This window comes from Lingula anatina, chromosome 7 (genome assembly GCF_051362555.1).
Source record: "Lingula anatina isolate TDL-2025a chromosome 7, LinAna3.0, whole genome shotgun sequence".
NCBI lineage: Eukaryota > Metazoa > Brachiopoda > Lingulata > Lingulida > Lingulidae > Lingula > Lingula anatina.
The window spans coordinates 15,710,603-15,735,770 of NC_141773.1; the positions used below are offsets into that span (position 1 = coordinate 15,710,603).

Genomic DNA, 25,168 nt, shown 5'->3' on the forward strand with positions numbered 1-25,168 from the left:
CACTGAATGTGTTTAATCAAGTTCACATTTTGCGGAGTGACCACCCAAGGTCGCCCCAGACGGCGACGACCAGTTCCCGCGCACCTTCTGACCTCATTCAGCTCAGGAATGCGAGCAAGCGTTGTCAACCAATCAAATCAACTTCCGGTTAAGACACGTGAGGAATTTTGGAAGCGACGTGCAGGCGAAAAAGTTGATAATCAGAAGAAAATATTAAAGAAAAAATAGTGGAATTGCACCAAAAGTTTCAAAACTTTGCTGTTGTGTGCAAACGATGTTTATTATGCAATTGATTGCGATTTTAAATCAAGGTAAGTCGTAAGACGCTCGAAAAACTTCATTTAATATCCTCTTTAAAAGTTTCATTGATGCCCTGGAAGCCATTGCGGTTTGGATTTTAATTTTTAATGGCGACTGAGATTTAAAAGGATTTCGCTTTAGAGGACGCACATCACACTATTCTTGATGTCAACATCTTGATATGAGTTGCAGCACCTGTGTTTTGGAGGAAAATACCTACCAGAAGTATGTTTCTGAATGAAAAACTGAGATTTAAGGGTCTGAAAACGCAATCTGTGCAGCACAGCCCTTTGTCTACTACCTGTTGCTGAGGGGGGCGAATGGCCAACTTTCTTTGTCTGCTTGTTGTGCAGCGTGGTCTGCTCGGTGGAGAACAAAGAAATAAATTCATATCTCATTTACTATGCCGTTTAAAGCTTGTTTTTGTATTTCTTCATTACTTAAAGTTTACCTGAATTAAATTTTGATTTTTAAAATGTTTATTGAAATAAAGTTCTAATGGGACTGATTTGAGATCTGAATGAAATGTTGTGATAACAGGTGATAATTTGTGTGTGCATACATCAGTACGTGCGTGTGTATGTATTTATGAATGCCTTATGGCATGCTGTTTTTTATATTATTTTTATTATAATATAATGTTTGCTGTACTAATTTGATTCTAATTCTTACTTAGACAAAAGTTGTTTTGCGTCCAAGTTTTTGTGCTTCATGACTTTTGACAAATAATGATAAAACTGTTTTTAATTCATTTAAAATCAGGACACTATTTACGTGAAGTTAAATGCATATTAAAGCAAAATATCATCATGAAATTGAGACCATAGGGCTTTGGCATTGTCATCTATGCAAACTCAGTTTTTGTGGCACATTTGCTAGTAAACTGCAGGTCCCTTTGATTTCCTTTGGTAACAAAAAACGATTTTGTGCCCTCCTTTCCACACCCTCTTCATTATTGGCGCATGAATACCGTCACTGAAAAGAAAGTAGAAGGCACTTGTTTTAGACAACAAATGGTACTTCTTGCCTATGATAATTTATTGGAGTAGTGATAGTCAAAGATGTATTTTGTTTAGAAAAAAAAGGTGCATAGAAATTTTGATGTCTTTAACTTCCTTAAACTGTTTTTAATTAGTTTCTGTTCATATCTTAGCGATATAACATTCTTGTAAAAATTGACTTTATACCCTTGCTGAGTAGTTGCATTGTAAAGCGAAGTGAAACAAAGGGGAATGATTATCCATACAATTGATCACATTGCTGAAACCCAAGGAATAAAAAGATGGATATAGAATAGTGGTAGTTTACAGTACCAGGAAATAAGGCAGAAAATTTGTCGTATTTCAGTGCCTGAATCCCCTTAAAAGTTTCCTAAACACAATTTTGCACCAATTAAAACTTTTTCTCCAGAAAAAAAGGCAATTCAAGTTTCTCAACAGGAATTCTTGCTTGCCCGTCCTTACATGTGGATTCAATGTTTTATATCATTTTAAATTTAAATCTAGTTTTAAATATCTGCCAAGTCACTAAAACCGCCATTTTTTCCTGTACACTACTGGTTCTTTTATTTAAGAGTTTGTTTTTTTTTTTAATTGTGTAAAAGGTCTAAATTGTGAAGTTTTGCAGGATATGTATGGACCTAGGAAATTTGACTTTTAGGCATTTTCAAATACCAATAGTATACCTTAAAGTAACCTCCCAATACCTTGAAAAGACGGATTAAAATTAGTAACTAAAAAAAGGATTAAAAAAAATTGTATCCAGTGTGGCATTTTCTTGTAGGTCACGTTTGCCTGACTCATGGTGGTATTTATTATCTTCCGCAAAAGTCACTAATTTTTGTAATGCAAAAAGAATGACTTTGACCAGACAGGCAATGTTTATAGTTGGCAAATCATCATCATATGTGGAGAAAGAAGACAACTTCCTTTAATTCAATTTTTGGGACTACAGCACTGTTAACGTAACTATGTTTCGTGTGTGTGTGTGTGTTTTTTTTTTTTTTTTAGTTTTCAGAGGACATATTTACAACAGTATAAACGATAGAAGATTGATCTGCGAAATGAAGATTGAATGACTTAAAAGGTCCTTAGGTTAAAGATGCATTATTTGTTCATATTCAAATACTTGTACAAGATGTAGTTTACTTTTGCCAGTTTTGTCCTGTCTATGTACAGTAGCACTTTCTATGTTGAAATCAGTATAAAGTTACATTGATAATCAGGTTGTTACCCTCTAAAGACTTGGGGCTTAAATTTCTTCATTCTCCCCCACAAAACAGAATGGCGCAAGTCATTTTATATTTTATATAGGATTTTTCAAATACTTTAGTGACATTTAAGATTGTACCTACAGTGCTTACTGTAACACAGTTTTCAACCTTTTCAATTTAACTGCCAGACAAGCGTGAAGGCCATGGGAAAATTTGTTTTAAAGTAAGAAATAAAATCTTAAGAACGTCAGGAAAATGAAGTTCTGCTGATGCATACTGTGTTGAAGTTGTACTAGTAAATAACAAGATTTTAAAATAAAATATTTGATTTACCATGAAGTAAATGTCAATAATTGGCTTTCCTTTTCAAGTTTTGAGGTGTTTTATTCAAAGTTAGGTTCCAATGTTGAAGCTAGAAACGAGAAAGAAAAAACATTTCTAGTAGTGATGCCGACTATATATGTAGCCTACTTTCTAAAACTTCAATTCAAATTTCCCACTGACAGCCTTATTCTTAATGAAGGATCCTTTGATTTATGAAAGAAGATACAAAATATTTTCTTTGGAGAACTTATATGCTGAATAAAATCACATTTTGAGAGACAATTATATTTAGGTCAGTTTTCAGATACCCTTATATACTGCCTAGTATGAATAAAATGATAAGAAACGAATGTGATATCTCTTAAATGTTATAAAAGCTTTATATATCAATGCATCTAATTCTGCCAAATTAGGATCTTTTACAAGGAAATTGTTCAAAGTCACCACAGAAGAAGGAAAAAGAATATATTATTTGACTCGGTTTCATTTTCTCTTCCAGGGGGAGCAATGTCAGGATAGTTCTGAGGGGACTATGGACAGGCCAAGGTCTGGTTTCCATGGCAACCAAACATCGCCTGTGATGGACAAGAAAAACTATGAAGAGGTGGCAGTCATTGGAAATGGTGCTTATGGGACTGTATATAAAGCCCGCGACTTACGAAATGATGGGCAGATGGTGGCCCTGAAAAAGATACGAATTCAGACCACAGAAGATGGGATGCCCATGAACACGATTAGAGAAATCTCACTTTTGACTCATTTGGATGATCACCCCAATATTGTCAGGTAATTCCCAGTCTGTTGTTTGGTTTGTATTATCCTCTGACAATGATTTTATGGATATTTTTTTTGGCAGACGCGGAAGTTCCTTCCATGTGAACTTGGAAGGCCAAGAAGAGAGAAGGTTGAAAGGATGTTGCAGTAGTCCACTTGAATGTGTAATTATTCATGGTAGGGAATAAAATGTATGTCACTGAAAATAACGATAAGAAAGGGGAGGGAGGAGGGATTTAGAAGAGACATACCAAAGTTTTTTTGTTTTTTTTTGCAAGATGCCTTGGACTGTCTCAAGGACTGTGTGTGTGTATGTGTAAGTCGCAGTTGGTAATAAAACCTGATAGAAACATAAGTGGGATTTGGGAGTTCTGTTGGGAGGAATTTATATTTACTATAGTATAGCGCATGTATCATGGTCTTTGTGATGTTATTGATATATAGACAGAAACTGAATTGGAAGATGAAGTTTTAATGCAGTTCTGTAGACTTACCATTTGCTGTGTCACATTCATACATGATATAAAGTTAAAGGAAATGAGACTTCAAGTTACTAGCAAAACAAGTTTTGTGGGGGTGTCATTTTTTTCTTGGAAGAAACCAATTTTAGCACAATTTTTCTTAGCCCACACTTGTTAACCTTTTCAACATAAATTATAGTGAGCAGTTGAAAAAAATAATCTGTGTTTAAACAGGATAAAAAAGGGCTAAGTTCTGGTTAAATTATTTGCAGTTTATAATGAAGTGCTCACAACAAATAATTTTAACATTGCACCACCAGTTAAAGTAGTTAATTCAATGATCTCAATCACAAACCTGCAGCTCAAAGTCGCAAGCGGCATTTATCGTTTATCATTTAATCAGCAAAATCAGACTGCCCTCTAAGAAGGGCGGACCTATCTCCAATATGAACGCGACTTGAGGGAGAATATCAAAAAACCTTAGAGTTATCCTGCAAGAGGGTCTGGATCCAACTTGTTGGTCGATGGAAGGGTAATTCAACAATGGCTTTGCCATGGTGAGTGGCTTTTATACATACACACAGAGAAATATCCTGTGTTTTGTGTTCAGGGGAGTTGTTATGTAAAGTCTCTGCATACCTGTGGTTACTTGATGTGGTAAAAGACTTTTATCTAGAAGGGTGGGGGTAAATTATTGACTTAACTACCTACATACCCTAGCTCTCCCACGCATGGTTTACTACATATAGCTGTATTACATATGAATATCTGTGTGTGTTATTGGATCTCTGAATATACTGCAAATTGATATGCTGGGTATATTTATATTATGAAATCTGATAATTGGTTGCCTTTTATTTGTTTTTTATTCATATTTATTATTATCATTTTTTTTTTTTTTGGTCTTGGGCAAAGTTTTGTGGTGTGTAGGCTTTAGCGCTTGTATTGAATATTTGGCGAAGAATTGTTTTTAGCTCATTGAATGATGCAAAAACATGACATATATTAAAAGGAAATTAATATTAAAAGAATTATACGGTTTATGAAAACATAATTTACTACAAGGCTATAAAACGTAAAGCATAATTTATGAGATAATAAATGTACAAGATCTCCTCGTCAATCATCTTCCTAGGTGCCACCAAAATTTTAATGTATCTATTTTCCCCCTTCTCTAGACATGCTAGTCAAAATACCTCAAGGGTCGGAAACTTCTGCATATTTATTTGAGAATAGACATTGCTGACATATAGATAAACCCCACTCTACTTATCTAATTTTTGCTTTGATACATTTAATTATTTAAAATATTTCTTCTGATACAGATATACACCTTCTTAAGGAGGACAAATCACATGTATAAGGCATCATACATAAATGGTATAAAGTACAGCAAATGAATGGAATCTAGCGCCCACTTGACATTAAATTGTTCATTTTTGCATGAGATGGTTGAAACCCAACTGTAAATTAAGTGTATCTAAAAATGTGTAACATTCATTTTTCATGGTACATCTTTTGCTGTTTATAAGCCAAGCTGTGATTTGTTCTGAAAAAAATTTACATAAAATATCACAATTTCATCCTCCCTAAAAAAACTGATGTGTAAGTTGCCAAACTTGTATTTGTTAATATGGCAGGAAGTAGCCCAACATCAACTTGATTTCCTCCACATCTAAAGCTCTATAAACATTATCTCTCAACAGAGTAAACAGCGGTGTAGCTGTACAACAAACAACACCGCTTCCACAGGTATGCGGCTATATTTGGAGTTAGTGTTTGGAGACCGTGGCCAGGCCATTCATAAAGCAGAAGTCCCAAAAATTTTATGAATGGAAGCCAGTGTGCAATCATCATGGCCTCCTGACAGCCTACACTGCAGGGAGAGGACGGGAAATATATAGACAACTTGAAGCTGAAACTTAAAAATATATTGTTGAAAAAGTACTAAATTTGTGGTATGAAGGTTGTTGGTGTCATCTAATGGCAGGATGAATTGTGCATTATTAGTATTTATCTACTGATTGATTGATTTTCATTATTACAACACAAAAGAAAAATCTTGGCATTTTCAGCCTTGTCTTGCAAATGCTTTAAATATAGCTTGCTAAGTCATGTCAAACGCAATGTCGCACCAAATGCAATGTCACACCTAACACAGTGTCACACCCAACCTTCATTCATTCATGCAAGATGTTTTGCGAGTGTGAAGGAAAATTAAAATTCATTGACGAAACTGAAATAAGGTTAATTAATGGTCTTAATTCAGCATTAGTACTTGAATTTAAAGTACTTATGATTGTTTCGTTACGTATTCCGGAGCATTGCATACTTGAATATGAAAATTTAGTCGACTAGGCGTAAGGATTTAGTGTAGAATCACAATTTCCCACCAAATACTGCACTTTTTTGTCGCAAAGGCCTTGCTGCTGTCCATTTTCTGCTCCTTGCTCATGAAAAGATGCTATGTACAAAATGTGTCACTCAATTTTAGGTTATGTCAATATATGGACATTATTTACTTTTTAAAATATTTATCAGTTCTGTTTGAATTAACTTCGGGTTATCTGTTTTCTGCACCTTTTGTAAACAAATTGCTGGTTTGTATGATAAGTACTACATAAAGGTAAACATTTTATCGTGTCTTTTTCTCTCCTGGACTCTAACAGGAAGTTAGGATGGAACCTTGCAGTAAAAAAAAACTACTGTGAGTGTAATACTTGACTGATATAGGAGTTGGGCAAATTGAAAGTGAAAGTGTTAGGTTCTGGATTCAGGATCTTGGTTTGAAGAAAAAAAAACTGAATTTTCTCTATGGTAAATTTGATAGATTTCATTGCCAACCACTAACATGCACTTAGTTATCTTGATTTTGAGGTTAAGTAGAATAGGATATGGTGTTGTTAATAGATGCTCTGATATTTGTGATTGGTACAATAAACATTAGTTAGTGGTGCTGAATTTTGGACTGGACATGGTCCATGTGTGGAAATTTTCCGGCCAATACTTTGAAAATTTTAATTGTTATGAAAGCGAAAGTCTATTCTTTAATCATTTTGATCTAAAGAAATTAGAGAGCACTTCAAAAATGCATGTCTTCACCAAGGAAAAGTGCTGTAAATATTATTTTTGAAATATGAAGAAAGATAGATTTAGATTCAGTACAAATTGTAATTTCACTCGTTTTCTCCCTGAATAACCATCTGTCCTGAAATTTGCATTTAATTATAATTTATCAGCAAATTTTTAAGACATCTTGCCCATTGACAAACAGACAAACCAACAGCAACAAACACATGACCTTTGTTGGCTGAGGTAATGGCCTTTATATGCTTCTAATAATTATGTAATATCTCTTCCAATTAATTACTTACCTGGCTGAAAATATTAATTTTTATGTGTGTTGTATATTAATTATATGCTAAGTATTTCATTTGGCCTTAAGGAAATCGTAACTCAGAAGAACATATAGTTTAATTGTTAAGATATTCAGCATATCGTTTATGCTCTTTTTTATTTTGACTTAAATTGATATCTTTAAATTTGATAGCCTAAACCTAATGAATTTATGTTTTTTATATCTTTTTGTATCTTTCTGTGTCAATGTTTTAAAAGAGCTCCAAAGAACTCCATAATACATAATCCATAATACATAGCTTGTGGCATCACTTGGCCACTTTCACTGGAACTTTTCATGGTGTGGAGGTTGAAAAGAGCAAATTGATAATGAATTTTTTTTACTTTTGTGGGAAATCCCACCTGCAATGTGTTTGATTTTGTATGGCACTAAAGTTCAAAATACAAATGAAACGCAAGAAAAAGATTCATTTTTAAAAGGGTACCTTTTTGGAAAACTGCATCATACAAAGTTTGCACGAAGAAAGCAGTTATTATATATTAAAATAATAATGATAATAATAATAAGCAAAATAATGTAATATTTTAAGACAAATTTTAAGGTGGCCATGGGCTTATTTCCCTTCAGCACCCCAAGGCAAGTTAAAGTGGCCAGCCAGTTGGGCCCTTATCAATATTCCTCCTTGGGAGCACCTATTGAAAGGTTCTTAACTAAGCCGTGTTGATTTTACACAGGAAGCTGGGTCAAGCAAACAAAGGCGCAGAGATCAAAAAGGAATATAAATCATACGCAATTCTGAACCTTGACTTCCAAAAAATGTTTTGAAAAAATAAACTGTTGCAATTTATAAAAATAATATTTATGAAGAATGATGTGGAAGAATTTGACTGTTAATGAAAACAGAAAGTTGGTGATTATATAATGCAAAACTTGATTTTTGGTGTATTTTTTGGGAGAAGTAAACAGTTCAAATAACAAGGTGCATTTTTTCATGCATTTGATATATTTTATAACTTGTTTATTTATTAGTTGGTACATGCATTGTCTTCCATGTTTGCACTGTATGCCTCAGCAAATTACTGGAAGACTTCACAAGAAAACTACTAGCAACCAACAAGTGAAACAACAGACAAATGAAACTTTACTTAAAGTTGACCATCACCTGATCAAATTGAAAAACTGTTTATTTGAACAGTGCTTTTTTATGATTAATAAAAACTAGAGTTATGGGACAAAGATTGGTAAAATACATGATTGTAGACATATTGGATTACAGGGTTCAGGCGTATCCCCAGGATTTGGGGTACTGGAAGCCCAAAATATGACTTTGTAATTCGGCCATCGATTTAAAAGTAGTCCAACCCAAGCAGGCCCAACCAACAAACCCAAAAAGGTGTCCACCTTTGGAAATATAGCAGTTGTGCCAAGTTCTTTTCAACTTACAGGGCTCTTTGGCTGCCAGGCATGACATTCTACTGGCCTGAACTAAAATTTACTGGCCCAATTTTTATGTACAGACACAGATGTGTCTGTACATATAGCCATCATCTGCGTCTGTCGTCGCCGTCGCCGTCGTCGCTGTCGTCGCCGTCGTCGCCGTCGTCGCCGTCGCCGTCGCCGTGCACTTTTACCGATAACACGATAAGTGGAAAACCATTTTGCCTTTTGATTTGAAACTTGCAGAACTGATGAATATTCATAATACGCAGGTCAAGTTCGAAAATCAGCATGATCGGGTCACTCTTAGGGAATTTATGCTGTTTTTTCACTTTTTTCAACATATATGCAGCACCGATAACACGATAAGTGGAAAACCATTGTACCTTTTGACTTGAAACTTACAGAACTGATGAATATTCATAATATGCAGGTCAAGTTCGAAAATCGGCATGATTGGGCCATTTTTAGGGAATTTATGCTGTTTTTTCACTTTTTCAGCATATATGCAGCACCGATAACACAGTAAGTGGAAAACCATTTTACCTTTTGGCTTGAAACTTACAGAACTGATGAAAATTCTTAAAACGCAGGTCAAGTTCGAAAATTGGCCATTTTTTGGGCCATTTTTAGGGAATTTATGCTGTTTTTTCACTTTTCAATATAAATGCAACACTGATAACACAATATAAGAAAAACGGATTGGCCAATTGGCATTATATTCACAGGAGTGGTCAATCTTACTAAAACACAGGTTGAGTTCGAAAATCAGCATAATCGGGCCATTATTTTAGAAGTTATACTGTTTTTTCACATTTCCTCAGATTCAATTATTAGGCATGTTAACAGTCTCATTATTGAACTTATTAGATGCGTAAAAGTGTTTGTTTGATATTTCCTGCATCTTTACAACATTGTTAGTTGATTATGTAAAAAAACATGGTAAACTTGTTATCATGTATTGTGTAATAAAGTGTCAAAAATGGAAATAAACTCATATCATTGCAGTTTGTCAGATTCAATCATCCACTATGTTCAGAATCTCAGAATGGAGGAAATTGGACATTTAACACTGTTCTATTGATACTTTTCCCATCTCATCAATTGTCTTAGTTGGTCATATAAAAATGGCAGTAAAATGTTTATTTTGTTTTATGTTAAAAAAGTGTTAAAAATGGAAATAAACCCATTTCAGGACAGTGCTGTCTTGTTTACATTTTGGCATTTTTATGTACAGACACAGATGTGTCTGTACATATAGCCGTCATCTGCGTCTGTCGTCGCCGTCGGCGCCGTTGCTGTCACCGTGCACTTTTACCGATAACACGATAAATGGAAAACTGTTTTTTTAAGTGAAAAACCATTTTCCCTTTTGGCTTGAAACTTGCAGAACTGATGAATATTCATAATACGCAGGTTAAGTTCGAAAATCAGCATGATTGGGCCATTTTTAGGGAATTTATGCTGTTTTTTCACTTTTTTCAATATAAATGCAACACTGATAACACAATATAAGAAAAACGGAATGGCCAATTGTCATTTTACTCACAGGAGTGGTCAATCTTACTAAAACATAGGTTGAGTTCGAAAATCAGCATTATCGGGCCATTATTTTAGAAGTTATACTGTTTTTTCACATTTCCTCAGGTTCAATTCTTAGGCATGTTAACAGTCTCATTATTGAACTAATAAGATGCGTAAAAGTGTTTGTTTGATATTTCCTGCATCTTTACAACATTGTTAGTTGATTATGTAAAAAACATGGTAAGCTTGTTATCATGTATTGTGTAATAAAGTGTCAAAAATGGAAATAAACTCATATCATTGCAGTTTGTCAGATTCAATCATCCACTATGTTCAGAATCTCAGAATGGAGGAAATTGGACATTTAACACTGTTCTATTGATACTTTTCCCATCTCATCAATTTTCTTAGTTGGTCATATAAAATGGCAGTAAAATGTTTATTTTGTTTTATGTTAAAAAAGTGTTAAAAATGGAAATAAACCCATTTCAGAACAGTGCTGTCTTGTTTACATTTTGGCATTTTCAAGGAGTGACTTTAAAGTTCCATGGGCCTGAAGACCTTTGCTAGTCACATTTTCTGAATATCTGTGAAACAAATATTTTATAATTAAAAATTGATGGTCATTAAGCTGTTAAACATTATGTAATATTGCATCAAAATTTGAAGAAACCCCTATTTTGGGCACTGCTTCCATGATGACCATTTAAGGAAAATCATGTCACTTACTGTTCTCAAACTTACAGGAAAGAAACATGGGACTAAAATACAGCTTCAGTAGGCAATGCAGTCTGTTTGGTATTTTTATTTATTTATTTATTTTTTTTGGCAGTTAAACAGTTTTTTTGTGAAAATTTAATTTTTCACATATTGGCATTTTCAAGGTGTGACTTAAAAGTTCCATGATCTTGAAGACTTTTGCTTGTCACATTTTCTGAATGTCCATGTTACTAATATTTTATTAATAACATTTGATTGTCATTATGCTGTTAAACATTATGTAATGTTGCATCAAAATTTGAAGAAACCCCTATTTTGGGCACTGCTCCTATGCTGACCATTTAAGGGAAATCATGTCACTTACTGTTCTCAAACTTACAGGAAAGAAACATGGGTCTAACATACAGCTTCAATAGGCAACGCAGTCTGTTTGGTAAAATTTTCTGGCAATTTAACAGTTTTTTGTGAAAATTTAATTTTTCACTAATTTGCATCTTTATTTTCTGTTCTTTGTCTGTACATTTGACAGCTTTGCTGCCTTGTTAAAAAATTTTAATTTAAAACATTGAGATAAAACATGCTTCCTATTGTAAACAAGAATAAAAACATGGGATTTTCAAAAGTTTAAAAGACTTCAACATTTAGTCTGAACATTTATGAAATGCATCGGAGTACATGTTACAGCTGCAAAAAAGTCACTCTTCGGTAGGGCCAGTAACTGACAGTTTTTCAAAATAAACACTGGCCCAATTTTTACTGGCATTGGCAGTGGTTAATATTGCAGACTGATACAGGCCATCTTTTAAGGTTAATGTCTGTCCAAATGATGCCTGGACGGCTGTCTGGGAAAGGCCTTGACAGGGTTTCAAATCAAGGTATTTCATGAGTCTCACTTTACAATATCCAAAAAGTTTCATAGAAATGGTTCGATTGAAAATAATCCTAATTTTCTTATTATATTAAACAATGTACATTAACAGAAAAAAGAGACAAACGGGATAATTTGAATAAGGAAAAGAGACATAAAAGAATTTTATGAAAGAGAAATTTTCATGGCTGAATCACTGAACATATATAAAGGTGGCAACTTTGCTACAAAAGGTATGCACTGGTCAGCAGTCGGCCATAACATGAACTGGCCAAATGGTCAGCCGTCCTTTGATCCTGACTGACCAGAAATTGGACAGGATCACTGATTTAAAGGGCCCCGGGGTCTCTAGTTATTTACCAATTGCACTGGTTTACTGCCTGGTTCACGAGGGTTTCCACTGAGTCAACTTGCCCAACCTTGGTGCGACCCAGGATTGAAGTTGTTTTTTGTTGAAAAAACAGTGGTAAAAGGCAGAATAATTTCCATATAATTGATGGAAATGACACAACAGGTGTTGCATGGTGGCAAGTAGTTGATTATTGTACAAAAAGTGTGTGCTGAAGTTTTGTCAAATGTAAAGGTGTGTAGGAGCGTTTGACCCCTGGTGTATTTGTGGTTATGGGCCCTTCATCTATGCCATGTTGGTTATTGTACCTCACATAGTATGAGGAGTGGGGAGCCAGACCCATTGTTTGGTGAAAAAACAAGAGACACATACTGCGGGAGATTTTACCTCAAAGACCAACTGTTGTTTTGAAACATGATAGTTGTATTGTCCCCGTACCTCGTCAATGCCGCCTGCATTCTTTTCCACAATGCAGTACAGAGAAACTGCTGTATGAACATCTAAAGGGCACGATTAAAAGATTAGGACGTTTCCGTGCCCGTGAATAGGTCTTGTACGGAGAGCGGCCTGACTCGAGCCAAACACAAGTCAGGGTGAAAGTTTCATTCATGTTGAATGAGGTCGCGCAATCTGCGATGCAATCTTGAAAAGCTTAGAATAAATATCTTGAATAATATGAGTACAACAGGTGTAATACAGACTTATGCCTAACGACCCCTAAGTTAAGTTGGATGTATATTGTGTATATTAGTATTATTATGCAAATGGAAGAAAAATATTTCAAATTACAAACGGCGGTTTTGTCCTAGTAGAGCAGTTTTATTATTCTCTGGAGAGAGTATGTTGTAAGGGGTCAGATGTTTTAGTGTACAGAAATGGATAGAGTTGAGGCCACTGGACTGACCTCCTTGACCCAAGAGGTCGGACCTTTTAACCACCCTGTAAGGAGGGGAATAGCAGCCTAATTGGGGGTTATGTAAGGAAATTCCAAGTGTGTTGTTATTGGGTTACTTTTCAGACAAGTGAAAGAATCAGATTATTTGTGAAATGAAAGTTTTAATAAAAGAATAACAGAAATATAAATGACAAAGTTAGTTGGAGTTAGCCAAGGGAAGGGCAAGCCAACCCTAGTTTGAATTTTCATTTCTTGGCTATTATAATTTAGGGAATGAAATTCTTTGCAATGTAAATGTAGACAAGTTCAGTGTAAATACCAAGATCAGGCCTACCCAACTACCAGACTCGGCACCTAAGGATCCTGAATTAACCGGTATATCGGACCACGCTACCCGTTTTCAAGGTGTGTGTCAGATCGCATTTCGGAGTATCATACCCCAGAACAAATTTTGTAGCACGACTGCGGGCTAATCCACGCTCGGCTGAACAACCTTAAACTGTACTCTTACTTTAGAGTACTCTATTTTATTGTCTCTTTGGGGATATATGGGGACTTTACGACATTCGGTTTGAATGTTTTAACCACTTTTGATAGGGCTTTTTTGCATTGTATTAGATTAATGTGGCAGCGTAAGGTTCATCTAGGTGGCTTTCAAAATTATGCACCCGGTTTTAAAATCATCTTTACTATCCAATCAAGGTGACAGCCTAGCATGTCAGGGCTCATCCTATCGGTGTTCTGATACTCCGAAATGCGATCTGACACACACCTTGAAAACGGGTAGTGTGGTCCGATATACTGGTTAATTCAGGATCCTTAGGTGCCGAGTCTGGTAGTTGGGTAGGCCTGAAGATTTGACGAAAATGAACATGAAATAAGTCTGGTTGTTTGCTCACTCCCACATATTATTTTATTTAGCCTCCCTCTTGATTTTCATCATTTTTAAACAGAACAAGGAAGGAAAAAAATTGCAAAATATATTAGATGAAGTAAAATTGTTCTTGAATCTTAGGCACTGTTAGAAATAATCTGTGTAAGCTCCACCTTAGACTTAAAGCCTTATTAAAGTATCATATTAAAAATTTTGAGAAAGATACTTAATAAGGGGACCTTGAAGGATAATTAAACATATAAAAATGACTTTATATTTTTCAACTTTTACCCATCTCTCCACAGATTACTAGACATCTGTCACACACAGAAGGATCAGCGGGAAACTCATCTTTACCTGGTGTTTGAGCACATAGACCAGGACTTGGCCACCTACCTGGAAAAATGTCCCTCACCTGGACTGGGGCCAGACAGGATACTGGTACATGAAAAAAAACGAAGATTATTTGATTGTTGAACATCTTGCACATTTTAGAATTTCACAAAATACTTGAAAGTTTAACAAGATATTATTATGTGTAGAAAGCTGTTTCAGTCTCTTTGTAGTAATTTTCTTGAAAAATAAAACTTACAAAAAAAAATATATGCACTGCAAAATTATTACAACAAATATTGGGCACACTTAATTTAATCATTTGTTATCCAAAATTTCATTTGTTGCTAAATTCCATGTTTATGTTTCAGGACCTGATGAAGCAGCTTCTTAAGGGGGTGGAATTTCTCCATACAAATAGGATAGTCCATCGAGACTTGAAGCCTCAGAACATCCTAGTCACCTGTGATGGCAAACTCAAACTGGCAGATTTTGGCCTGGCCAGAGTGTACGGGTTTCAGATGGCGCTAACGTCAGTGGTAAGCAAGATGAACTTTTGGGAAGAAATTGAATTTTGTAAAGTTAGGTTAAATGATTGCAAATCGGTGACAGTGCAACAACCAAAAAGAAAATTAAATAATATTTCAATTTGTGGAAAAAATTCCATTCTATACACAGGCAAAAAGTTGAAGAACAAGCCTATCTCAGTGAATATTGGTAAATTTGATATCTTTGTTATTAAAATTTTTGTTATATTTTTCCTCAGCCAAAGACAATTATTTTACACATTTTGCCAAAAAGAAAAGATGTATTTGAGTGTACAACCTATACACAGTGGCTTAATATGCTAAAGATCCTGAACAGTAAATTAGCCTGTGGCCTCTACTGTACAGGTGTCATTGAACATATACTTAACAAAATATGGTATATTAATCTGTTAAGTCTACCTTACCGTTCTGACTGGTTCAGCGGAAACACACTTCATCTCGTGTTTACTCTCTGGATGAGCATGTTTCCTTGGGTTTGTGCAGAATCATTTGTCCTTAAAATGTGTTATTGCTAATAAGAGGCTTAGAGTTGGCTGAAAAGAACAACTTGCATAAAACTGGCTTGATGGTGTCTATGGCTGTGTTCAAAGCAGTTCACACTTAACGCAAGAAATAGTTTTATTTTCTCCCCAGTTAGACTGGTTGTTGAACATAGGATATGAGGGATAATGAGAACACCTGTGTTATTTGTTACTGTGGTGACACCAGTTAAACCATTTTGGGTTTATCTTGGACTAGTCTGAGCACCCATTTTGTTGCCCTTATCATTCCTTCACAACCAGAGGGACAAAATAAATTAGACTTAATGTTATTTAAGAACCTAGTATGGGCTATCTAAAAGACTGGAGAATTATGGACTCTGTTATAAGCCTTCCTGGTTACACTACAAATAATTACATAAATTGATAAATCAGTGCCCAAAAAAGTCCAATAATTAATGATCCTTAATGACTTTTTTCTTATTTGCGCTTGGATTACTTTGTTAAATACAGTTGCGTATATTTGATATTTGTAAGACAAATATGGTTATAAAGTAGACTTTTGTTGTAAGGTGATTCAGAATTTAAGTGCCACCCATGAAATGTCATTACCTCTTATTACATGGGGTGAGTGGATGGGAAGGGAGGATGCTAGGGGGTGAAGATGAGGTGCCATACATGTTATACACAGCTATTAATTGACTAAAATTTAATGTCTGGTTGCTCCTATTATGGTAGAATCAGGAGCCTGTTTCATTTGAAAAATGGAAAGTTAGTCTGAACATTTTAAACCAGAATATTATTCAACTTTGACTTAAGATAAAATCAGTGTTGTCATATTTAAAAAATGTTGAACCAATTATAAAACAAAAAAAGATATATCTTTTGTTTGATACCAAAAGCTAATCTATCTTTAGAAGCCAACTACAGAATTCAAGATCTCTGTTATTTTGGTGCTAAAACATTACACCCACTGTTCGTCTATAGTTGCCCTGGGAAATAGAGGCCAGTTGTGCCCACAGCAGAGATGAAATTTTTCTTTTTTCCTGCTGGCAGATTCTCAGAGCCAAAAATATCATTGCCCTAGGCGCCCCCTGGACCCCACTCCATATTTTCTGATTGTTTCACTACATGGCAGACTCATCCCTGCCTAAGATTTCAAGTTCTGTGTTCTAGGTGGTCATTCCATGGTATAGCATTAGGTTGACCATGGGTCACTCTAGCATGTAGGTTTTGCCATTGTGTGTCCTAGCTGGTCAGTTAATTGTAAATCCTGACCATGGGTCAGTCTAACACCCATATTTGCTATTGTGTTTCATGTGGTCACTTTGTGGTATAGATTGACCATGGGCCAGTGTAGCACATTAATTTGCTGTTGTGTATTGCAGGTGGTCACACTGTGGTACAGGGCCCCAGAGGTGTTACTACAGGCCAGATATGCCACCCCAGTGGACATGTGGAGCTGCGGGTGCATATTTGCAGAGTTATTTAGGAGAAGGTGAGTCAGTTAATATACATGTGCATGCAGGCGAGCGTACACACACATGGTGCAAATTGCACTCTACATGCAAAAAAACTGCTGTGTAACTCGAGCTTCAAATTTGTGAGCACGAATGCCCAAATTTACAACTATAGCCACCAATTAAGAACCCAAACATAAAATTATTAGCCACAAGCACAAAGTATGGACATGGAGGTCTTGTTAAAATATTTTGCTGGAGACACCCTTTGATAGTAGGGTCAATACAAAACACTAAATGTTTCTTTGAAGTAAGAAATGGCAATATGTGTAGCTCACCTAATCTCTGACTTGTTAAATTGAAACAAAATGTTAAGCTGTATCAATGGTTCAACTAACACAATAGCACATGGTTTTCCATTACATTACATGTCAACTATTGCATTTCTTTTTCCCAGGCCGCTGTTTTGTGGACAGTCTGAAATGGACCAGCTGATAAAAATATTTGAGTAAGTGAGCTAATTGATTACAATATATATGTATTAGTTATCATAATTAAATATATTAAGCAGATGTATAAAGGTGTTTAAACAAGTGTAATTCAAATAATGGGGGAAAAAACTCGACAAATAAGATTATGTTTTTCAGTGTCTGTAGAGCTAAAACTATGCCATTTTTTGAATAGGTTCAATTTTACATTTAACACGGTGAATAAAAACCCAGTGTTGACTTTCACAATAGACCTCTTAACTTGGTTGTTCTTGGCTTAAAGACTAAAATTGAAGGTTATATTGACTCCAAAAAAGTCAAAAGTTGTCATGTTTTACATCTTTGGCAATTCAGTAATATGACTATGATATAAGAGCAAGTTATTGAAATAATTGACACTTGGCCTAGAGAAAGGTGCTAAATTTTTATCAAGGAAGGAAATACTCATAAAAGCCATACAATATTTTAAGCTGCAGAGATAATGAATGTTCTCCTTCAGAATCTTGGGCACCCCGTCCTATGAGGACTGGCCGGAGGGTGTGGCCATTCCCTGGGAGACATTCCGCCCCATGCCCAGGAAGTCCCTCAGGACCATCATTGAGGATCTGGACAGTCCAGCACAGGACCTGCTAGAGGTGAGACTTAAAGGGTATCCATGGGATTTACCTGCCAAAATGGATTTTACTGGGGAAATGAGCAATTTTCACTTACCCACGAATCATTTATCTCTCCCTGTCTGCACTTGGATTGGACTTTTAATTAAATTAATAAAGGTTGATTTAGTTTAAAACTCACAAAAGATATTAGCTAGAGAAAAAGTCAAGATTGTCTCGTACCTGTGTTTCAGAAACTATTCCTCACTGTTTACACCTTGTCACTTTCAGAATCTTCTGTCGTTAAACCCACTTCAGAGCATCAGTATTTTAAAATCTTTGTTGACAATATTCTTTACTGTTTATTTTATGTCACTTTCAGAAACTGTTGTCATTAAACCCACTTCAGCGGATCAGTGCCAGGGATGCTCTACAGCATCCGTATTTCTCTGACAGTATATACCAGGAGGCAGGAGGATCATCATCCTCTCCATCCTCCTCCTCCTCCTCATCCTCTTCAAACAGCAATGGAAACAATTCCGGTGAAAATTATGACACAGACTTCTCTCCTGAGCCAGAGAAATGACCTATCACCATATTGTGTTCAGTATGACATAACTAGACAATTAAAACTTCTGTCGCCACTGCCGTAGTGCTCTTTTAAGTTTTTAAAGGGATTTTTTTATCCAAAGTACAAAAATGGCTTTAAGAAGACTTCTGTTATGGCAACTAGAGTCTGTGTCTCTGTCATTCTCATAGTAAGGTGCTTAATTTTGGAGCAGTATTTCTATTCAGAGGATGAGAAATGGCTTATCGCTGGTGTTAAGTATTTAATGAATAGGGCCAGCTTTTGTCATGTGACTGTAGTATTGCCACATCGTTGTTGTCCTTCAAAGAGGGTATTTCCAAATTTCAACTATGAGGAAGCTTGTACACAGTGGATGAGTGTTTGAAACAACTAAAGGTATCTGAAGAAGAATTGAGACTAATGAAACCTGGAAGTCTACATTAATCCAATTGGAGAAAGATGCACCAGAAATTGTTTTTGAAAAGCTCATGGCTTCATGGGGATTCTAGAGCAGGTAAAATACAGCCTCCCATAGTCTATGACTTTGTGTTGCATTTGCTTCATCTCCATATATATCAGATGCATAGGAAACATGAAATGTAATATGCCAAAAGCATTGCAAGAAGGACTGAGGTGAGTTTCTTGTGGACCAAGGCAGTACTCAAGGTCATACCAGGAAGCCATTAAGAAACATCCATCAGCAGACTGTGGTAGAGCAAGGATGACTGGATACTTCAAATAATTGATGAATTGGCAATTTGCCTAGATTTATTGGAATACATTATATGGACATGAGCTATTTCCGTGTTTGAATTCAATTCTAAGGCAGACCCCGAACCTACAGCTGGTTAGGTGTGAGGTCCCATGATATATTTTTTTTAACCTAGGCTCATGTTTTATTATAACAGTGGACCTTGTATGACATCAAAAGGATACCAAGGAATCACTTTTACATTGTGCAGCTATTAAGAAGTTCTGGATATAGTTCTGAATTCGATGATGTCTGCCATGGATACAGGCCAAGTGCAAATATGAACGAACAATTATTGAGAACAAAGTTCTATCAAGGGGCTGCCAGACTTGAGTTATATCTGAATACTTAGTAGAAATGCCAGGTGTGAGAAGAGACCCCGACAGATTTTTATGTGGGTGAGAATTTATACTTCTGCCATTTATTTGACTCTTGTAAGTAAGAAGTTTGAAAATCATTGGCAGTAGGATTGGATAGGTTTTTAGTCAGGCAGTTTTATTGATTAGGTCATCTTGTTTCTGACTTAATTAATCAAGTCATTATTTTAAAAAATAAATGAAGTGTTGCTGCTGTGAACAATTTATAGTATTGCAGTGTTCTGTAGCATTTATTAGGTAAAGATTTTTGAAGGCAGAACTTTATAGTACATATTACTCAAATATTTTGACAAAGTGCCTCATTTGACTGAAATGAAAAGTATATGTTGGCTGATTTTGCATACTGCATTTTGATATTGATTATTATATTTTTGAATAATCATTAAAGGGACCAACCATCAGATTTGATATCAGTTATTTTTGTAAAAAGGAATACAATGGGACATGCAAACTGCCTCATTATTATTGGGTAAATAGGATTGTAAAGTTTATATTTTGAATACAATCAGTAAAGAATTGTTACATTCCCTTTACAGATCACTCAATCTAACACGATGATGTCATGCATAAATGTTTGATGTCATAGTTGATATATTTTGTCATTATTATAGTGGAAAGGGGAGGAAATTTTCCTGGCATTCTCAACAAATTCCTTGTGTGTTTTTTTTTTGTTTTTTTTTTGTTTTTTTTTTTTTTTTTTTTTTTTTTGGGGGGGGGGGGGATGTCCAAATTCCAGATTGTGCTGTGACCATTCTTCACATCACTTAGTCATGTGATTGACTATGTGCATTCCATTTTGCATAAGGAAATTACTTTTAACAATAAGATAAATTACTTTATTTGAGAAGGATGTGTGCCTTTCAAATAAAAAGTCTGCTGTTAAGAAATTGGGGGAAATTCCTTTAAGTGATGTCATGAGCACAGTGGAAGAAATGCATTACTGTTGTTTATAACTGTCTTCTTGTTTCAAATGAATGTACATCCTCTTTTATTGTTGAAAAACATTATTATTATTAAATGGTGTCATTCATGTAGCTCATAATTTCAGGACAGGTTTAAGAAAGGTCTTTTGAAACCGGTTTTAACAGTGGCAGAAAGTGCTGTACATGGGCTTGTAAACATTTATGCTAAGAGTCATTTGTGCATATTCATTTCTTCCATAACAGTGTGTAGGCAGATTGTGACGTAACACTAGATAGAATGTGACAGTTTAAAAGCTTTGGATCGTTCTCCAAGCCTTGATACCGTCTATTTGCACATTGCATGATTTTGCGAATTGAGGAAATTTTAACATCAACAATACTACCATCACCGGTGCTACGATTTTTCGAATTGAGGGAATTTTAACGTCAACAATACTACCATCACCGGTGCTTTTTTAATACAGAAAAAGTGAGTGTAGATGAATGGATTTTCGTTTTCCTAGCGTATTTTCTGTACTCCCTCCTTTTATATTTAAGTTTGTCTTGATGTATACATTCATCAGTGTTTTCTTTGCAGTCAAAATTCCCAGACTAGATTTTTAGTTGTATTTCAGTTTTATGCATACGAAGGTCTGTCTTTGTTTTCAATTTGAACTTTTTTCACTGCCGTTGTGTTTCTGAAGAACAAAATAGGTGAATTAAACATCACTAGGTAATAAACCTTTCGCATTTAGATTTTTATGTAAAGTGTACAGCTATTTAGTCTTAGAGCTTCATGTAAGTGCTGCTGCTATTTTTGTTGCAGACCTGTAGGTAAATGATGTATTGATGTCATTCGTAGAATCTTGATAAAAAATGGCCCTTAACGCTGGTCACTGTTCATCAACTAAGATTTCAGTCAACATTTTAATTTGCATGCATTTATTTTCTGCGGAGGTGTGTTTATGTAGCTGGGATATTAAGCTTTTTACCCATTGTTTTTGATGCTCCGTATTATTGGAAGGAGATCTCAAACTGTGAAATATGCTATAGATGAAAACGAAAGCAGACGACAGCAATGAACCTTGTCAGAGCCCACGCAATTCAGCCATACTGCAATCAATAAGTCACAGCAATCTGATTATTGGCAATTAATAACCAAAGATATTGTCATATGTGTGGCCTCCTTGTGTCAGTCGATATCTGACCCGGTTATTGTCAAAAGGTTCCTCTTTTTTTACCTGTAGGAAAGATCACTTTTTAAGGTGTGTTTGAGTGCAGTAACGCTTACAGGTAACCGCTTGAGAAGTACTTGTTTTTGGTAGCGCAGTAAATAATCAGTTTTATTATTGCTTCGAATATGTTTTGCTTTTGAGTATATTTCTTGAGACGATTTAAAGAGAGGAAATGTCTAACAAAGTATGTTGTAATGAAATAACGAACAAAGGTTCGTTACATCTGTGTTGTACGATCCTTGATTATTGCAATGCATAACAATGCACGGTACCACGTTGATCACAATGATGTTTGTACCACCAATGTTCACTTATTTGAAGTGTGAAAAGAATAAATTTGTCAAATAAAAAATAATTGGATGGATTTCTTTTTACCTAAACTGAATATGCTTCGCTCTCGCACACACCTCGGACAACGTGCTGATGCTATGCACAGGTGTAAGACTTTCTCGTGTAAAGATGTCCCTACTTAGGAGCATTCGTCACCTCCAATTTTTCAAGCAATTGGTGCAGAGGAATGTTTATATATTAACTTTTCTTTGATTAACCAAATCTAGATATCACCATTTGTTACTTTATATGTAAGTTTTACTGCTGTCTGATAAGAGTTGTGTGTGTCATGCGAGAAAATTAATGTTGCAAGTTCAAAATGCCAGCGCGTTTTTATACTTGTGTATGAGTAATACGTACCGTAAACTTAATGTCTATATATAAGCAATTGAACATCTCCCAGCAAAAAGGACAAATAGCCGAAGTGAAAATGAAAAATATATGTATTTCCTGAGAATAATCACGGAAGGTGTTAAAATTTATTGAGCAACAACCTTTAATCCGCACAGCAAAATTTTAATTAATGGCAGTCTATAGTTGTAAATAATTTGGCGTACTTTTTACCATATATTTTAGAAATTAAATATATCGTAGTTAACGATAAAAAGTTCAATACGACACTGAAGCAGATACGCTTGTGAGCTGCACGTGGAAGAAAGAAATAATCCTTGTAAATTGCCCTCTAGCCCTTAGAAACGCTTGTGCCCAAAATAATTTCAACATTCAGCAACCCTGCATCACGCAAAGAAGGTCCTTTTTTCAATTTACGGCAAAGTACCCGGGAACGCCAGTACATTGCGACCATCATACTTGAATGACTTTTCCACATCCGGGGCAGGAAAGAGGGCGCCACGGGCCGTACCCTTCCCCAAAAGGTCGTTAGACACCGTGCAGTCAATGATAACGTTCCCATTTGGAGGAACAAAACTGTTACATTCGTACTCGATGGAGATGGCTGTCCTGCCGCCGAAAATGTCGCTTTTCTCGCCGCAAAAGTCGATGGCGTAATCTCCACGTGAGATTTGTGCCCCGGCGTTGAGGGTGTTGCCGTAGGTGCCGGTGGCGGCAAAGTCCGACAGTACCTTTATTGCCCAACCTTGTAATAAAATGGTACGACACGAATATTAGCTGTTAGGTTAACGTTATAAGTGAATTGAATAAAGATTTAGTATTACAAATTTTTTACAGTTTATGTTGGCCCAATCCAGCCATCTCAAAAACTTTTGAGTCAAATGTCTGAATTAGAAAATAGGCACTTTTCCTTACGTACATCGACAATTTCTTCGTTGATAATCTAAATTAACTGAATTAAATGATCAAATTATTAATAAATAAATTAATTAATTTATTTATTCATTTATTCAAAAAAGGTGTTAATTCTATTCTCTTCGCCGCCTTCCCCAGGAATATTTCAACCTACCGCCATTCGAGACCGCTGAGTTAAAGAACCTTGCTTGATCGCCCATGCTTGCAGACACAAGTCGGTAGCGGCCAGAAGGGTTGAGGAGATAGTTGTAAAAAATGACCTCTCCCCCATTCCCGTCCTTCACCGAGTGTTTAATGCCGGTGCTATCCAAATAGGCCTCGTCTGGAAGGTTGGTAAAGTCGACTCCAAAACGCTCCTGTACGGACACAATATATATATATTCTGCTCCTTAGATTTTCTTAATTATCATTAGTAACCCTTAAACTTTTACGAGAACGAGATGGAACTCACCTTGAACCAAGCTGCCGTGGCTTTGCCTTTTTTAATTGCCTCCTCCGCGCTTCGGCCAGCTTTCTGCTGATGTTCCACAAAGCTCTCTTTGTCGTACAGCCAGCCGAAACTGCCGTCGAAGACGACCGTCAGTAAATATGGGTAACACGGCAGTCCGCCCTTTTCACAACCACAGCCGTTAGAGGTGCTAGGAGCTAGGACCATGTTGGACACCGACGCAGGCAAGGTCAACGCAAGCAGAAAACTAGCAAAAAATGAGTATTGAATGAATAAGGGGTCGTTTCTGGGGAGATTTAATTTGAAATATTTATCGCGATCAACAATTTGATTTTTGTAAAAATACAAATGGTGACTTCCGTTGAATGATACTGAGACTCGGCATTGGTATTTTTATCAGCGATCAAGCATTTCTGCCTTAGGCCTAATTGAACACCGGTAATTCAATAAGACCCTTACCTGTACATGAAATTCATGCTGCAATTTTGTCCAGTATTCCAGATTTTGTTACCAACGACAAATTGACAATACCAGGTGTGCCAATATTCACGTGCTTATATACATGTGCTAAGTCAACCTGGTCATTAATAATGTAACAGATACGTATGTTTTCAAGGAGGGTGTCAGTTTCGTGGAGAGCTAATGCGTAATTCATTATGATGGACCATGGCGACCTTTAACCACAGCCACTTGTCTTGACCATAATGTTGGATATGATAAAATGATCCACAAGGTATGCCTTTATCATGTCACGTCTTAAACAAGTGAGGGGGGGGCAAAACCAAACTTACGCCCGCAGGCTTCACTTCTAGCCAAACCACCCTCGAACAAATTCAAATTCGGTATAGCTTGGTTTTACTTTTGAATAAGCAATACATTTTTTTGGAGGGGGGGAGTAGGAGACTAACCCCCCTTCCCCAACGCTGTCTGGCCCTGTAGGAGCGCTACATGATAAATGTTTAAAGCTTGCACTCACTTTGAGGTCAACAAAATGTCAGTTATACTCGCCATACTACTCCATTTATTTGACAGATAATGGGATCAGAGGTGAAAAACAAGTGCTTCATTAATTTTTAATGCCTACCTACAAGAACAGTATTAACCCAAAAAGCTATAGATGTGTCCTTTTTTTAGAACCTATCCATTCATTTAGACCAGTCCATGTTTTTTTTTTTTTTTTTTTTTTTTTTTTTGGGGGGGGGGGGGGGTGTCTCCCTGCACTACACTACAGCCATTGCTCATTATCCACAGTCTGGTAAAATACAAAAGTGAAATTATTCAAATATGAACATGT

General features: G+C 35.9%; 2 protein-coding genes and 1 long non-coding RNA gene across 4 annotated transcripts; 1 reads left to right on the top strand and 2 right to left on the bottom strand.

The window, feature by feature from the left end:
• Positions 1–146: 146 nt before the first annotated feature.
• LOC106162008 (cyclin-dependent kinase 6) lies at positions 147–22,204 on the top strand. 2 transcript variants are annotated; one of them, XM_013539101.2, is made up of 8 exons: positions 147–311; positions 3,336–3,622; positions 14,402–14,537; positions 14,801–14,968; positions 16,845–16,954; positions 17,374–17,424; positions 17,904–18,039; positions 18,380–22,204. In XM_013539101.2, exons 2-8 carry the CDS (start codon positions 3,369–3,371, stop codon positions 18,581–18,583), a joined length of 1,059 nt encoding a protein of 352 aa, XP_013394555.2. In that variant the 5' UTR covers positions 147–311; positions 3,336–3,368; the 3' UTR covers positions 18,584–22,204. The 2 variants fall into 2 exon arrangements, with proteins under 2 accessions (XP_013394555.2, XP_086873528.1); XM_087017402.1 differs by lacking the exon at positions 147–311 and adding an exon at positions 399–525.
• LOC147760798 (uncharacterized) lies at positions 166–4,917 on the bottom strand. The gene is made up of 2 exons (XR_015335438.1): positions 4,427–4,917; positions 166–1,275 (listed from the first exon to the last, which is right to left on the bottom strand). It is a non-coding gene; the product is annotated as an uncharacterized LOC147760798 (long non-coding RNA).
• A 286-nt stretch (positions 22,205–22,490) lies between the features above and the next one.
• Positions 22,491–24,081, bottom strand: LOC147760799 (uncharacterized). The gene is made up of 3 exons (XM_087017251.1): positions 23,878–24,081; positions 23,581–23,782; positions 22,491–23,256 (listed from the first exon to the last, which is right to left on the bottom strand). Exons 1-3 carry the CDS (start codon positions 24,079–24,081, stop codon positions 22,925–22,927), a joined length of 738 nt encoding a protein of 245 aa, XP_086873377.1. The 3' UTR covers positions 22,491–22,924.
• Positions 24,082–25,168: the final 1,087 nt, after the last annotated feature.

Bases quoted from the DNA above. Each gene is read 5' to 3' on its own strand.
- LOC106162008 (XM_013539101.2), top strand. From the start codon at position 3,369: ATGGACAGGCCAAGGTCTGGTTTCCATGGCAACCAAACATCGCCTGTG. The intron at 14,969-16,844 runs GTAAGCAAGATG...TGTGTATTGCAG, and splicing joins AGATGGCGCTAACGTCAGTG to GTGGTCACACTGTGGTACAG. The intron at 17,425-17,903 runs GTAAGTGAGCTA...GTTCTCCTTCAG, and splicing joins CAGCTGATAAAAATATTTGA to AATCTTGGGCACCCCGTCCT.
- LOC147760799 (XM_087017251.1), bottom strand. From the start codon at position 24,081: ATGGTCCTAGCTCCTAGCACCTCTAACGGCTGTGGTTGTGAAAAGGGC. The intron at 23,783-23,877 runs GTGAGTTCCATC...GTGTCCGTACAG, and splicing joins CCACGGCAGCTTGGTTCAAG to GAGCGTTTTGGAGTCGACTT. The intron at 23,257-23,580 runs GTAGGTTGAAAT...TTTTATTACAAG, and splicing joins CTCAGCGGTCTCGAATGGCG to GTTGGGCAATAAAGGTACTG.